Here is a 17,218-nt window from a genome sequence, read left to right on the forward strand (position 1 = left end):
TTTAATTCAAATTTTAAAAAACTAATGCAACAATTTAAAATTAACCACTATCGTACATTTAGCATTAAAAAAGCTGCAATAGCTGAACGCGTAATTCGTACAATTAAAACAAAAATATTCAAATTATGTTTATTATTAGGAACATATAAATGGATTGATAAAATTGAAAAAATTGCTAAAGAATATAATGCGTCAAAGCATCGTACAACTGGAAAAGCTCCTATTGAAGTAAATAGTTCAAATCAGCATGAATTAATGAGTAAATATAATAGATTAAAAATTGTTGATTCTAATCAAAAATTTAAAATTGGAGATTTTGTGCGTATAAGCAAAGAAAAATTTTTATTTGAAAAAGGATATACCCCTAACTGGAGTACAGAAATTTTTAAGATAATAAAAGTAAATCTGACAAATCCGGTGACATACCTATTGGAAGATTTAGAAGGTCAACCAATAAAAGGAGGATTTTATCAAGCAGAACTAAAAAAAACAAATTTCAAGGACGAATATTTGGTAGAAAAAATATTAAACCGCAAAGGAGATAAAGTTCTTGTACGGTGGTTAGGGTTTCCAACTGATAAGGATAGCTGGATAGGTATAAAAGAATTATTGTGAGGGTGTTTATTTTAGTCACATGCACACTTTTAATAATAATGAGTACTAATAATACATTATTAGCTCAAGTATTAGAATGTGAACAAATAATTCTTTATCTTCGAAATCTCATGCGACAAGAACTTTTGAAAATACACCGAATGGATTTATTTGAAATTTATGGACATCTACCAGAGTTTTATCAAGATGATGATAATATAAGGAGCGCGTTACCCTGTTTGGAACATTATGTGTTAAGTGCTGATGTAGATGTAAACGACGGACCACCACCATCAGCTGAATCGTGTTTTCTTTGTAAGAGTGCAAACACTGCAAACAAAGAGTGAAGATGAATCCGAATTTTCTAATTGTTTTTGGAACTTTGTTTCAAAACATAGTGTATATTTATTACCATCCTCCAACCAAGGACATCGTCGAATCATACATTTGTTTCAATAAATTAAATTCTACATGGCCTGAAAATTGGTATGAACTTCATCAAAATCAAACTTCGTTAAACATAGTGTATGAAATGAAAATCCCAAGTGACCACCTACTCAACAATAATGAAACGAATGTGGTGAACCAAACAGTGACAACGGAATTTCTGTCATCTTTTGTAATTCCTTACAAATTACGGCTGGTTTTTAAAAACAGACAGTATCATGATACGGATTGGAAATACTTACTTAAAAGTGATAAAATCGATATCATGTTAAGTTCTCAACAATATAAAAATTTATCTGCATCTTCTATAGTAACCAAAAATAAATTATCACATTATGATGACTTTTTTAAAAGATTTAATACAATTGAAAACATAACTAAAGCTAATAATTTAATAAGTAACCAAAATTTTACCTTTTTTTTAATTTGTGTAATAGTAGGAGTTACAGTGTTATTAGGTATAATAATTAATGTAATTTTATATTCTTTGTTACACCGTTTTACTAGTAGGAATTATGATGTTTGTAATCGTAATAATGTATGATGTAGTTTTATATACTTTTCTGTTATATAAACTTATGTTCTTGTAAAAATAAACTTTATAAATGAAACTAGTTTAAATTTGTTTTTATTTGTTAATTTCTTGTTCCTTATTTTTCCTGCCTCCTATTTTTACATTTTTGTAATTTTTAAATTTTAAGTACAGACTTTTAAATTTTCGCGATTTTAGATTTTTGAATTTGCCACCAATATTTGAAATATCCGCCATTTTGAAAAATCTAAATTCCCCCCTCCACCATAAACGTGACTGCTGTGACGTCACACGCGACGTTATTATGTTTTGATTGGCTGTTTTATTAAATATATTTTTTTGAAGGGAGAGAAGATTAAGTATTTTAAAAAAATATTCCTATTTTGCTTAGTTTCACGAAAGTAATACATCTGAAAACATGACGCGAATTATTATCGTTATTATTATAACTTTAATTGGGTATTCATCTTGTAAAAGTGTTGTTAGTGAAGTGAACGGTAATGATGATAATACAAACTGTACAAACCGATATTTATCTCAGTACTTAACAAATTTTGGATATCTACAACGTGAAAATCAAACTGAAGAAAACAGAACTTTTGAAGAGTTAAAATTTAATGAAAATAATTTTTCTGATGCCTTACTAGAATTTCAACGTACATATAATTTACCTTCTACCGGAAAAATTAACAACGAAACACTCAATTTCATAAAACAGCCGAGATGTGGAATGAAAGATGTATTATCTGAATATACATTGCATTTAACAAAGTGGAATAAAACCTCATTAAATTGGATGATATATACAAATAGTCGTTTTGAACGCAAAGTAGCTGTAAGGGCATTTGAGATTTGGCAAAAACATACTAGTTTAAAATTTTTTGAAACTCGTCAACCTGAAAATGCTAATATATTTATCGTATTTACATCGACTGAGCATACATTTTATATAATGAATAATATTCAAAAATGTTTTGCAAATTTTGATGGAAAAGGTAATGTGTTAGCTCACGCATATTTTCCCGATGGTGTAACTAATTTTACGGAAATACATTTAGACTCAAGTGAAAATTGGTCCTACAAAATACATGATGAAGATAATTTTTCACAACAAAATGATTCAGTTAATTTATTAGTAGTTTTATTACATGAAATAGGTCATACATTAGGACTTTCTCACAGTACAAATAAAGATGCTATAATGTTTCCTTATTATAAGTTAAGTAAATCTCTTAATACTTTAGATCTTCATGTTGATGATATATATGGTATAACAAGTTTATATGGTTACCCAATTTTAACTGACCCAAAAGTGATTCACAATTCGAGTACCACATATTCAATAAAAAATCTAACAACATCATTATCATCATCAACAACAACAACAACAACAACAACAACAACAACAACAACAACACCATCAACAACAACAAAAATACAAATAAATAAAATACCTTTAATTCCTGATTTATGTTCGCTAAAAAAATTTAATCATTTTTTAATTATTCAAAGTCATTTATATATTATTTATAATGAATGGTTTTGGATAATAGATTTTAATAATATGAAAGATTACGGTCAACCAATGAAAATTATAACTTGGCTAACATTTTTACCTAAAAATTTTACTAAAATTACTGCTATTGCTAGACGACCTTCCTCCGATGAAATTTTATTAATTATAAATGATATGATTTATATTGTTTCTTTGCCAAATTGGAGTCTTAAATATGGATATCCTAAAAAAATTTCACAAGAATTTAAATTAAATGTACCTATCAGAGCAATGGTTAACAATTATGATGGACAATTATATCTTTTTTCTGATGATAAATATGTAACAATAAACACTCATCATAATTATAGATCAAATTTAGGACTTATATCAAAAGATTTTAATGGTATACCAAATAAAATTACAGGAGCAATTCGTTTTACAAACGGAAAAATATATTTTTTTACTAAAAAAAATTACTATGAGTATGATGAATTTACTAATACTTTAATTAGAGCTGGCAAAAAGGATTTATCAATTTTTGGAATTAATTGTCCTAACGAACCAATCTTATTACAATTAAAGAATTTAATCTCTTCACTTATTCATTTTAATACAAAATATGAGGAAGCAAACGATGAGGATGAGAATGAGTAATTTTGATAAGATTAGTTAACCGCAAACGTAGATAAACAGATGTAAAAAATTGAATTATTAATTTTTTTAAGGTTAATGTTAGCGCCTCTTTTCATTTAGGGGTTTTTGTAATCTTTACTAAGAGATAAGAGTAGTAGTAGTAGTCGAGAAGCGATCGGGTGGCAGCCACACGCCGCATTTTACAGTGCATTTATTAATCGTTAATTTAATTGTGCCGTACCGTCAAGGTTCTCTTTTTTTTCCTATTCTTCCTCTTTCCTTACTTCTTCCTTCTTACATCGATCTGCACTTTGACGGACCACTCGGTAAGTTTTTTTTTTTTGTGTTGTTTTAAATAGCCTTTCTTTTACGCATTAACATTTGGTCCTTCGAGCCACCGGATCTTCGTTTAGTTAAATCTAGAGCATTGGTATCGCTACTTTTGGAACGCGTTGTTGCAAAAACCCTTCGCTTATCGAGTTATCGCTTTAGCTTATCTCTTGTCGCTGTTGCTCGCATACGTCCTCGCTTATTAGAAATTCGTTTAAATTTATCATGGCTCCAACTAAAGAGAATGAATTAAAGTCTCTTCAAGGCAAGCGTCAATCACTTTTTTTGAGAATTCAGCGTTTATATAACGACTCTAGAAACCTGGATGATGAGACGGTTTGCAAAAACTTTAAAATTAGATATAATACACTAGAAGAAACGCGCCGATTGTTTAGTAATTGCATTGATTCGATAAATTTATTAAGTTTAGAACTCGACTCTGACTATACGCCTAGCTTTGCTGAGTTGGAGGCGGTGGACGAATTATATTGTCACATTGTAGAAGCAGCAAAAAAGGTTTTTACAAAAACTGAAAATTTGCTCAAGCCGGTGAAAGCTATAGCAAAATTGCCCAAGATCGAATTGATGGAATTTTCAGGGGAAATGTCCGATTGGCCAATTTTTTATGACACGTTTAGAACTTTAATACACGAAAATCCCGATTTAGACGATATTACTAGAATGCATTACTTATTGGGAAAATTGACGGGTAAAGCTTTGCTGGTTTGCTCTGGAATACAACCAACAGGAGCAAATTATCCCATCTTATGGAAAGCGCTCGTAGAAAAATATGATGATAAACGTCTTCTGGCTAATGCTTATTTGTCGCAAATTCTTGACTTTAGACCTTTACAAAATGAATCGGTAGTTTGTTTAAATACATTTTTGGAAAAGTTTGATACAGCGGTGAACGCTTTGAAACAATTAGACATAGAAAATCTTTCGGACTTTATTATAAGTTCAATCGCACTTTCAAAATTAGATGGTCAAACTCGTAGACATTTTGAGCTGTCACAGAAAAAATCTGAAATTCCTTTGTACAAGGAAATTGTTGACTTTGTAAAGGATCACACAAAAATCTTAGCTTGTACTTTGAAATCAACTGCTACAACAGCCAATCGAACGAACTATAGCGCTCCTTTCAGTAAACCTAGTAGAACCCATTCGCTTGTTGTTAGTAATCGCGCATCGAATAATATTTGTCCAATTTGTAACGAGGCTTCTCATTTAGTTTATCAGTGTGCGAAGCTTTTAAAGTTAGGTCCCTTGGAAAGATATCAATTAGTCAAAGATAAAGCTTTATGTTTAAATTGCCTTAGTCCGAAACATAAAATAATCGCTTGTAAATCGACAACCACTTGTAGTTTGTGTCGAAAAAGACATCATTCTCTGCTTCATTTTGATAAACCGCACATTGAGACATCAGAACAGCCTGCTAAAAAGGATTTGGTTTCAATTAGTGACGTTAATAGTACTTCCCGCGAGCCCCATAGTTTTTGTGTCGCTTCAAATACTAGCTTTAAATCATCTAGATATAGTAACACTTTGCTTGCTACCGCAATAGTAGAAATATTCGCTCCAAATTCGAAAAAGAAATTAGTTAGACTTTTAGTAGACCCCGCTAGTCAATCGCATTTTATTACTACAAATTGTTGTACCCGCTTAAATTTGCCAATTAGAAAAATTAACGCTTCTGTTAAAGGCATAGGTGCCATCACGCATCCTATAAAAGGAAAAATAGATACGGTCATTGCTTCTCGCTTTAATTCAGATTATAGATACAAGTTCGAGGCTTTAGTTATCGATCAAATTATTGACAATTTGCCAGATCGAAATATTCCGCAATCATCTATAGAAAATTTGCTTAATCTTCCGCTAGCCGACGAGAAATTTTTTGAGTCGGGGGAAATCGATGGAATAATTAGTGGTAAATTGTTCCCGCAAATATTAGGCCCGAACAAAGTAGAAGGTTCACTTGGAAGCCCAATCGCTTTAGAAACTACACTAGGATACATAGTTATGGGCGAAATACCACATGTAGCCGCGAATTGTGAAACACATTCATTTTGTTTGATTGAGGAACCACCTCTAGATAAAGCACTTGAAAAATTTTGGTCAATGGAAGAGGTTCCCAGTCCCAGTGTTTCATTGAATAAAGATGACGCAAAATGTGAAGAACTTTTCGTTTCTACGGTTAAACGCGAACCGTCCGGAAAATACATAGTCTCGCTTCCTTTTAAAGAATTTCCTCCTAATTTGGGTAGTTCATTTCAAAACGCTTTTCGAAGATATCTAGCTTTAGAAAGAAAATTTCGCTCAATGCCAGCATTTCATCAAAGTTATTGCGATGCAATACAAGACTTCATCGAGCAAGGTCACATGTCTTTAGTAGAGCCACATAGATTGAATAGCGAATCTTCATTTTACATTCCGCATCATGCTATTTTTAAGGAAAGTACTAGTACTCCACTGAGAGTTGTGTTTGATGCTAGCGCCAAAGGTAGTAATTCGCTTTCTTTGAACGATGTTTTATATACTGGTGAAAAATTACAAACCGATATAGTTTCTTTGCTACTGAATTTTAGACTATTTGCTGTAGCCATGACCGCTGACGTACGTCAGATGTATAGACAAATTTGGCTTAATCCCGATCATCGATGCTTTCAAAGAATTCTCTGGCGATTTTCGATTAATGAACCTCTCCAAACATACGAAATCAATGTAGTCTCTTTTGGAGTCAAAGCCTCGCCATTTTTAGCTCTTCGTACAGTTAAGCAACTTGCCTCGGACGAATCTAGAAATTTTCAGTTAGCTTCAGGAATTGTAAATAGAGATACATACATGGACGATGTTGTAACTAGTGTTCCTACCAGTGAAGAAGCTATTGCGTTGTATCGCGATTTAATTGGTTTGTTTAGGGCCGGGGGGTTTAGCTTAACCAAATGGACAACAAACTCTAATGAATTATTGTCAGAAATTTTAGAATCGGAACGCTGCTTTCAGCCCGTTGAATTTAGCAATGATTCCTTGAAGGTCTTAGGTTTTCAGTGGCATCCGCAAACCGACTTGCTTGGTTTTAAAATTAGTGTTCCTGACATAGAATGTACGAAACGGAATATTTTGTCAATAATTGCTCGCATTTGGGATCCTTTAGGATTGTTGGCTCCCGTTACCTTATATGCAAAATTATTGATTCGGGAAATTTGGGTTCAAAAACTTGGTTGGGACGATCCTGTATCGGCTGATATACAAAAAATTTGGAGTCTTTTAAAAGGAGAGTTGCATCTTTTGGAAAACTTTGAAATTCCGCGTCATTTAGGAACTTGTAGTAATTTACCTGTGACAATTGTTGGATTTGCAGACGCATCAGAAAAGGGTTATGGAGCGGTAGTGTATGTAAAAGTTCCAGAAAAGGTACCTACTGTTAGAATCATTTGTGCTAGATCAAAAGTTGCTCCGTTAAAGTCACTTTCGATACCCAGATTAGAGCTTTGTGCTGCGCTTCTTTTAGCTAGACTGATCCATTTTGTAGAAAGCACTTTCCAATCGCGATTAATTATAGAAAACATTGTTGCTCTGACTGATTCTTCGGTCGTACTTAACTGGATAAACGCATCTCCTCATCGTTGGCACACTTTTGTAGCAAATCGCGTGGCAAAAATTCAAGAATTAGTGCCGTCGGTTAATTGGTATCATGTCGATGGGAAGGAAAACCCAGCCGACCCAATTTCTAGGGGTCTAACACCGGCGCACCTTTTAAACCACCCGATTTGGCTAACTGGTCCTAGTTGGTTATTTATGGACGAACAGTTATGGCCTATTAACTCTTCAACTAATACAGACGAACCTCCACTCGAAGAGAAACCGATAGTTCTCGTCACTTTCTCACGTTGTGTCAACCCTTTACGACAACTTATAGATAGATCGTCTTCGTATAGTAAATTGCGCAATGCAGTTGTATATGTTCTCAGATTTCTTAAGATATTGCCAAAAGGAAATCTTATTACACTCAAAGACTTAGAAACCGCTGAATTAACGCTAGTTAGACTTGTCCAAAGAGAACATTTTGCTTCAGATTTAGCTTTGTTAGAGCAAAATAAACCTTGTTCGCCTAAAATTCGTTCCTTATGTCCGTTTCTTAAAGATGGAGTTATTAGAGTAGGAGGACGTCTATCAAACTCAAATTTAGAATATGATCAGCAGCATCCGTTTTTGCTGCCCAAAAAAGACCACTTGGTGGATCTCTTAATAGACTATTTTCACCAACGTAATTTACATACTGGTCCGCATCTTACACTGTCGTTGTTGCGTCAGAAATTTTGGATTCTAGCTGCACGAAATGTTGTTAGACATCGCATTCGCAACTGTAATTATTGCTTTAAATTTCGTCCTCGCGCAACTTTCCCATGTATGGCGGATTTGCCCGCTCCTAGAATTACAGAAGCGAAACCATTTTTGCACAGTGGTGTAGATTATGCCGGACCTTTCTATATCACTCTGACTCGTCGTAGAGGTGTAAAAAGCCAGAAAGCTTATTTATGCTTATTTATTTGTTTAGTTACCAAAGCCTTACATCTAGAAGTGGCTTCTGACCTATCCACTGCGACTTTTATTAATGCCTTTAAACGTTTTTTATCCCGTCGTGGTCCATGCTCGGTTTTGTATTCCGATTGTGGTACAAATTTTATTGGAGCTAAAACTGCCCTAGACGATTTGTCAAAATTTGTGACCTCACAAGAGTATCATTCTAGTATTGATGATGAATTGATTAAACGAAATGTAGTATGGAAATTTAATCCTCCAGCAGCACCTCACTTTGGAGGAATCTGGGAGGCAAACATTAAAAGTGTGAAGTCTCATTTAACTAAAGTTATTGGCACCCAAATTTTGACTTATGAAGAATTTACGACGGTTATTACTCAAATAGAGGCTTTATTAAATTCTCGACCATTGTGTACGCTCAGCTCGGATCCTAACGAGCCGTTAGCTTTGACGCCTGCTCATTTTTTGACAGGGACGCCCCTTCAATCGCTACCAATTCAAAATTTAGACATGTCGACTAATTTAGTAACCCGAAAAGAACTGCTCGATCAAATTTTGCAAACGTATTGGAAACGATGGCACGTGGAATATCTACATAATTTGCAAGTTCGTCAAAAATGGAATAAGCCATCTTCTCCAATAAAGGTCGGTACGGTCGTAGTTTTGCGGACGGATAACACCCCACCGTTGCATTGGCCATTAGGGGTCGTTCAAGAGGTCTTTCCTGGCAAGGATGGGATAGTTCGCGTCGCCAGCGTCAAAACTCCCAATGGTCTTTATAAACGACCTATAGTTCGTCTATGTCCCCTTCCAAATCAGTGATCGTTTTGATCCTATAATTTTGTTTTTAGTTATTTGTTCTTTGGGTGGATGCAATTACTTGCAGTTTAATTTAATTTAATATTTATTATTATTATGCGGAAGGGAACTTATCTTTCTTTTCTTTAGTTGATAATTTGGTTTTAGTTAACTTCATTCCTTAACGGTCGGGGGGAATGTTAGCGCCTCTTTTCATTTAGGGGTTTTTGTAATCTTTACTAAGAGATAAGAGTAGTAGTAGTAGTCGAGAAGCGATCGGGTGGCAGCCACACGCCGCATTTTACAGTGCATTTATTAATCGTTAATTTAATTGTGCCGTACCGTCAAGGTTCTCTTTTTTTTCCTATTCTTCCTCTTTCCTTACTTCTTCCTTCTTACATCGATCTGCACTTTGACGGACCACTCGGTAAGTTTTTTTTTTTTGTGTTGTTTTAAATAGCCTTTCTTTTACGCATTAACAGTTAATTAACCATAAATATAAATAGATACATTTTTTGATAAATTTCAACTATAAAAACAGTCTGATTGAATTTAGGTGTTAATCTTAAAGTGACTGCGTTAATATGAAACCAAATCGACTAGAACTTCTATGTCAGAAATGTATTATAGAAAATTGTTGGAATAATCGAGAGAAGTTATATCAAGTTTTGAAATATTTACATGCGATGATACCAACGAAAATTTTTCATGAATTCTTAATCGCATTACCAACGATAAGGTGGCAGAAAATTTTCGAGAACAAGAAACCATATTATGCAAAAAATCCTGGTTCAGATGAAGATTTCATCGAAGGTCTTGAAATCTACGAGAATAATAACAGAAAATTGATGGATTATAAATACGATAAATATATTGATGATGATAATTTGTACTTGCATATCATGTTTGAAGTTGCAGTTTACGATTTGTATTTACCTTTTTTTGGTGCATCAACAATGTGTTTAAAAGGTAATTATTATAAATTTAAAAGTGTAAACAAAAAGTTTCGTTATTGTATAGACTGTTATAAGTTTTATAAGAATTTATATAAAAATGTACAAGATTCATGTATTTTTTCGTTTAAACAATGTTATGAACATACTATAATAAGAACAATTGATTTTGGAAATTACGTTAAGGATGATTTATTTTGGTGTGCATTATGTATTAAAAAACCTTTGTTTGCTAACACTTCATCAACTTGTAGAAAAACTTGTAAGTTGAAATAAAACTATAATTTTATTACAAGTGTTTTATTTGATTTTTAGATAAATACAATAATACAATACAATACAGATAACAGATATTTTAAAAATTAATATAATACTTTCCATATATCAATATGAAGTATCGTTCTATTACATATTATATCTAATCTTACTTTAAACGTATAATTTAAAAAATGTACTATTTTTATATAGTGTTCTTGATCGTCTAGTGGCGGATCTCCTACATTGATGAAGGCAAATGATAAATGATGTTGTAGATCTAATGGTATAACTACATCTTCAATTATGTTTTTTATGATGAGTGTTTCATCTGAAAATTAAAAAAATATATATATAATTAATTGTATGTAATAAAATAATCAAACATTTTAACTTACCGACAGAAAGATCATTGTTGCCCATGAATATCAAATTCATTGTGATGATGGAATATTCAACATGTAAAACTAATCACTGTTTAAAGTGGATCGCATATATATAGGAATGAATCCCCTCTATAACACATTTATCAAAGAAAAACAAGAATTTCTGTGGTCGTGATGCAAAATAACAAACAAAATTTTATTTTTTTCCTTCAAATATACATGATTAGATACGATATGATATCAATAATCAAAATGTGGTTTAATCTTCTTCCTAACTTGAAAACAAACAAACACAAACAAAAACAAAAACAGGAAATTCTTAGATATAATATGATTTTATGAAAAAAAGTGGAAGTAATTAGTTTTTTCGTTTATTATTATTATTATTATTATTATTATTATTATTATTATTATTATTATTATTATTATTATTATTACTTGTATATTAACTTGTTCTAACTCGTTCTAACTTGTCTTATTAAGATAAGTTATGAATTTGTTGTTTACCATAAAAACAGGATGTTCTTAGATAAGATAAGATAAGATTTTGTGGTTAACCACAAATGGAATTACGTAGGTTTACCTTGTTCTAACTTGTTTTATTACGATAAGATATGTTTATTAACGTGTTCAGACTTGTCTTCTTATTAAGAAAAGATATTTAAGAAGTGGATGTTATCATTTGATTCAGTTGGCTTCCACGAGTTATTCGGTAAACAAGTGAGTGATACCATTTTTTTAAATTCTTCTTCACAAAAGAAATAAGTAAGTGAGTTTTTGAAATTTTATTATTTACTTAAATTTATTTTTTATAATAGAAATGGAAAATAATCTTCCAAATTATTATATAAATAATTATGACCCAGAACCTCTAATTGTTGATGAACCCTCAGCTTCAACAAATCTTGAAGACCCTTCAGGCAGTGAAAACAATCCTTCAGGCAGTGAAAACAATGAAGTTGGTCCAGATGAAATTTTATTACAATTAAATCAACGAGGTGCATGTGAATTGCCTCCACTTATTAAAATTGATTCTCTAATTCAGAAGAAAGAATATAAAATAAGAAATCTCATAAGATTGAAAACAAAAACAGGATGGGGCGTTATATGCGAAATTGATGAGGGTAACTTCTTTATTCCTCAAAGAATTGTATCAATTTTAAATAACAGAGCCATAAAATATCTGTTAAGTGGAAAAGGTTCCGTAATAATTTACTTAGGAAAAAAAAATACGGGACAGGTGAACTGGGCTAATATTGTCGAGTTTAAAAAGATCACATAATTATGTCTGCTACTCCGTTAACAACATTATCATCATCATCATCATCACCACCACCTCCATCACCATCAACATCAACATCAGCTTCCTCTTCTTTGACGTCGACTTTCGCATTATCAACTATAAATTTAGAGAAATTTATTGAAATTCTACGATGTCCAAAAAAATATAAAATTTTTTTACAAAACGCTATTTCCGATTATGATTATAAAACCTTTAAAAATTTTATTAGAAACAAGGAAAAAATTTTAGAAAATAATCAACAACAAGCAACAAGTTTAGGAGAGAAAAAAAAATATGAATACTACATTTCAAGAGTAAAAACTTTATTCACGCACTTTCAAGAAAAAATATCCTCTTCAACAAAATATGGAAAAGGTTTACAACAAGATATACGTCAGAAAATTTCCTTTGTTAAAGTAAGTATTTTTTTTAAATTAAGAAATTAATTTAATTAATTTATATTTTTAGATTTCATCAGCTTTTAATAATCGGCTACGAACTTATTTAATCAGCAATAATTATTACATAGAACCGAAATATTTTTTTGAACATTGCAAGGAAATTCTAATTATCAAATTTGAAAAAATTTTACGAAAATTAGGAGCTTTTAAAATTAACATTATATTAAATTGTATTTATCAATTAAAAGTAACTAAAGAACATGCCTTTCGAAGTTTTAACACCCAGAATCAATCAGTCTTTCACTCTGAAGAAATACCTTCAATTTTAGAAAATTTATTTGATGCTATATTAAATCAGGTAAAATATAAGTAATAACATTTATTTTTTTGTTAATTTTTATGAAATTTACAGATGGATGATTTCACTGAAAATAAGTCTGGTGAAGCATTAGAAAGTATTGAAAATTTGATGATTTCCATAAACAAATTATCGATATTTAATATATCGCAAAATGAAGAAGAAGAAGAAGATACCACCTCCCATTCTAGTGACTCTGGGGGAACATACATTCCTCTTCCTATTGAGCTGAAACGAAAAGGTTCTTGTTTTATTAATATTTTTAATAATGATAATTATTGTTTTGTTTATTCTATCTTGGCTGCACTTTTTCCTGTTAATCACTCTAAATATGAGAGAGTTGAATCTTATCCTAGTAATGTTCATGAAATTTTAAACTTAAAAAATATTGAAATGCCTGTTAAAATAAAAGATATTTCCAAATTTGAAAAACAGAATCCTACTATTTCTATTAATGTATTTAAATTCAACGAAAAAACCCGACAAATTGATGGTCCTATTTATCATACAAAAAATGTAAAAGAAAAACATATAAATTTATTATATTTAACTAAAAATAATATTAACACTAATGGTCATTATTGCTTAATTACTAATCTTGCAAAAGCATGTGGAAGCAGCATAAGTAAAAATGAGCATCAAATATTTTTTTGTGATCGTTGTTTACAACATATTCCTTCGAAATCAAAAGATAAAATTGATAGACATAAACGGGATTGTTCAACATTTCCTGCAGTTAAAACAAGCTTACCTGAACCGAATTCTCCAGAAAGTCTTTTACATTTTTCACAGTTTAAGTCATTGCTACGTTTACCATTTGTTATATATGCAGACTTTGAATGTTTAACAGTTCCATTAGATACTTGTTACCCCAATACAAAAAATTCTTTTACGAATCCATATCAAAAACATGTTGCATATAGTATAGCATATTTTATTAAATGTTCTTTTGATAGTAAATTAGATAGTTTTAAGACTTATAGAGGAGAAAAGCCTCAAGAGTGGTTTATTTCAGAATTAAAAGAAATTTGCAAATTTGTAAATAAAATATTGTTAAAACAAAAGAAAATACTAAATAAACCTCTATCAGAATTAGAAAAAGAGTTACATGAAACAACTAATAATTGTAATTTATGTGGTTACAATTTTACAGATAATAATAAAAAAGTTATACATCATAACCATTTAACTGGTGAATTTATTTCTACAATATGCAATAATTGTAATTTACAAATTCAAATTTCAAATAAGTTGCCAGTTTTTTTACATAATTTGTCTGGATATGACGCTCACCTTTTTATTACAGAATTTATTAATAATTTTTCAAATACTGAAATAATACCATTGAATCATGAAAATTATATTTCATTTTCAGGAATACATTGTAACATGAAAATTACGTTTTTAGATTCTTTTCGCTTTCTACCTACATCATTAGATAAACTTGTATCTTTTTTAAAGCCAAATCAGTTTTCTCTTATGAAAGCTTTTTTCCCCAATGTTACAGATAATGTTTTTCAATTATTATTAAAAAAAGGAGTATTTCCGTATGATTATATCACTTCCTTATCTGTCTTCGAAGATACCCAATTACCAACAAAACCACAATTTTTTAATCGAATGATAAATAAACATATTTCAGATAAAGATTATTTTCATGCACAGAATGTTTGGGAAAAATTTGGAATTAAAACTTTAGGAGAATACTCCGATTTATATTTAAAATGTGATGTAATTCAATTAGCTGATGTTTTCGAAAATTTTCGCGACTTAACAATGAAATATTACCAACTTGATGCTGCATCCTTCTATACTAGTCCAGGCCTTTCATGGGCAGCTGCTTTAAAAATCACAAAAGTTAAACTTGAATTGTTTACCGATAGTGAAATGTTTTTGTTCATCGAAAAATCAATACGCGGAGGAATTACTCAAGCGGTACATAGATATGCTGAATGTAATAATACACATTATTCAAAAACATATGATCCTACAAAACCTATAGATTATCTTTTTTATATCGATGCTAACAATTTATATGGCTGGGCTTTAAGTCAAAAGTTACCTATTGGAAATTTTCATTGGTTATCAACAAATGAAATTAATGAAATTTTCGCTGAGCCTCAAAAATTAAATACTAATGATAACAAAGGGTTTATTTTAGAAGTTGACTTATATTATGATAAAAGTATACACGATGAACATGATGATTTTCCTTTTTGTCCTGAACCACGAAATTCAAAGTTAATGTGTACGTTATATGATAAACAAAATTACGTTATACATTATAAAAATTTGTTACAGTGTATAAAATATGGTTTACAAATTAAAAAAATTCATCGAGTTTTAACATTTGACCAAGACGCATGGTTAAAACCTTATATTGAATTTAATACAAAATTGCGTATGGAAGCTAAAAATGAATTCGAGAAAGGATTTTTTAAACTTTTAATAAATTCTATCTTTGGAAAAACATTAGAATCAGACCGGAAAAAACGTAAAATTGTATTAGTAAAAAATTGGAAACAAGCCAGAAAATACATTCTAAAACCAGAATTTAAAAACGTTAAAATACTAAATAAGAATTTAGTTAGCATCGAATTAAATAAAACCGAAATCAAAATGAAAAGGCCAATCTACGTAGGATTTACGGTTTTAGAATTATCAAAAATTATTATGTACGATTTTCATTACGATTTTATTAATAAGCAAATAAAAAATTATTTTCAATCAAAATTATTATATATGGATACTGATAGTTTTATTTATAAAATGACATGTAAAAAAGAAAATTATTCGCTTTATGATCTAATACGAGATTTTGCAAATTCAAAATTTGATACTAGTGATTATGATGTAAATAATATTTGGAATATTCCTCTTGTAAATAAAAAAATTCCAGGATTAATGAAAGATGAATTGAATGGTAAAATTCTTACAGAGTTTATTACTCTAAGACCAAAAGTTTATGATTATAAAGTGAATGGAGAAGTAAAAGAGCCTAAAATAAAGGGAATTAAAAAAAGTGCAGTCATTATAGATTTTGTAGATAATGTTGATAATGATAGTTATAGGATTACTAATACTAGAAAAATAGAATTTAACGATATATATGAATGTTTATTTAATAATACAGTAGGTTATGTTAATTTTAATACTATAAGATCAATTAATCATGAACTATTTTCTGTAAATATTAATAAGTTAGGATTAAATGCATTAGATAATAAGAGATATATTTTAGATGATCTAATTAGTACTCACGCTTGGGGGCATTATTCAATTCCTTAACCCCTTCTAAGTTTTTGTAAAATTTAATACTTTTTTTAAATATTTTTTCCAAATATTAATAAAATATTTGTTTGTTCTATTTCCTGTTTTATTTTTTATCGAACCTAATACGTATTTACTTAGATAAACATTAGCGTCCAAGCAAAGCAGAGCGGAGATCACCCCTCTCAAGTTTCGCTTTGACAAAAAAATAAATAAATAAAAAACTACATATACTAGAATTTTTTTTTTTCAGAAAAAAATTACTCCTTATTCCTGTTCTCCCATTAATACAATTTAGCGTAGTAGGAGGTAGTTAGATAAACACTAGAGCGATTTTTTCTGTTCTCCTAATAATCCATTTAAAATTGCTTAACTCAATACAGCATGTTTTGTATACTTCATGTATTCAAAATTGCACATTTCAAAAATCATATATTCAAAATTTCACAACCCCAAAAACCAAAAATTTCACAACCCCAAAATTCGCAAACGCGCGGGGGTGTGTGGTGTGTTGCGTCGGTCGGCCATCATCATCATCATCATCATCATCATCATCATCATCTGATATTGGCGGGAAGTTTAAAAAATAAAAAAAAAATAATTAAAATGGAGGCCAGCAGCGCCATCTTTGATTGAAGGCGGCGGCGGCGCTGACTGACGGCAGCGCCATCTAGCGAAAAGCTTGCAGACCGTACCGTGGCGCCATCTAACGTGAGAATTTAAACCGAATTTGTGACGACATCGGCGCTTATATCCTACTGTTATAAGAATTTTTTAATTTTTTGTGTAATAACATATAAGTTACTGTTATTAAAAGAACAAGTTATTGAAGAACAAATTTTGTTAAATCGAACGTTTTCCTGGCGGATGTAAAAACTGCCGATTTTAGGATTTGATATATGTGCAAATATTTTCAGACATTTAAGATAAAGTTGCTCA

The 17,218-nt window shown here is 30.6% G+C and overlaps 1 protein-coding gene and 2 long non-coding RNA genes across 3 annotated transcripts in view; 1 reads left to right on the forward strand and 2 right to left on the reverse strand.

Annotated features, from left to right (window-relative positions):
- Positions 1-6,546: 6,546 nt before the first annotated feature.
- LOC135265707 (uncharacterized) lies at positions 6,547-10,019 on the reverse strand. Its single transcript, XR_010333505.1, has 2 exons — positions 6,876-10,019; positions 6,547-6,828 (listed from the first exon to the last, which is right to left on the reverse strand). It is a non-coding gene; the product is annotated as an uncharacterized LOC135265707 (long non-coding RNA).
- Positions 10,020-11,467: 1,448 nt separating this feature from the next.
- On the forward strand, positions 11,468-16,376 carry LOC135265705 (uncharacterized). Its single transcript, XR_010333502.1, has 4 exons — positions 11,468-11,733; positions 11,787-12,666; positions 12,719-13,009; positions 13,064-16,376. It is a non-coding gene; the product is annotated as an uncharacterized LOC135265705 (long non-coding RNA).
- Positions 13,016-17,218, reverse strand: part of ssp3 (short spindle 3) — a 45,438-nt gene continuing 41,235 nt past the window's right edge. Inside the window, exon 10 of the mRNA XM_064355694.1 lies at positions 13,016-13,237. Within this exon, the coding sequence (XP_064211764.1) occupies positions 13,139-13,237 (99 nt within the window). The 3' untranslated portion in view covers positions 13,016-13,138. The remainder of the gene's footprint in view (positions 13,238-17,218) is intronic.

Source organism: Tribolium castaneum, chromosome 3 (assembly GCF_031307605.1).
Source record: "Tribolium castaneum strain GA2 chromosome 3, icTriCast1.1, whole genome shotgun sequence".
Lineage (NCBI taxonomy): Eukaryota > Metazoa > Arthropoda > Insecta > Coleoptera > Tenebrionidae > Tribolium > Tribolium castaneum.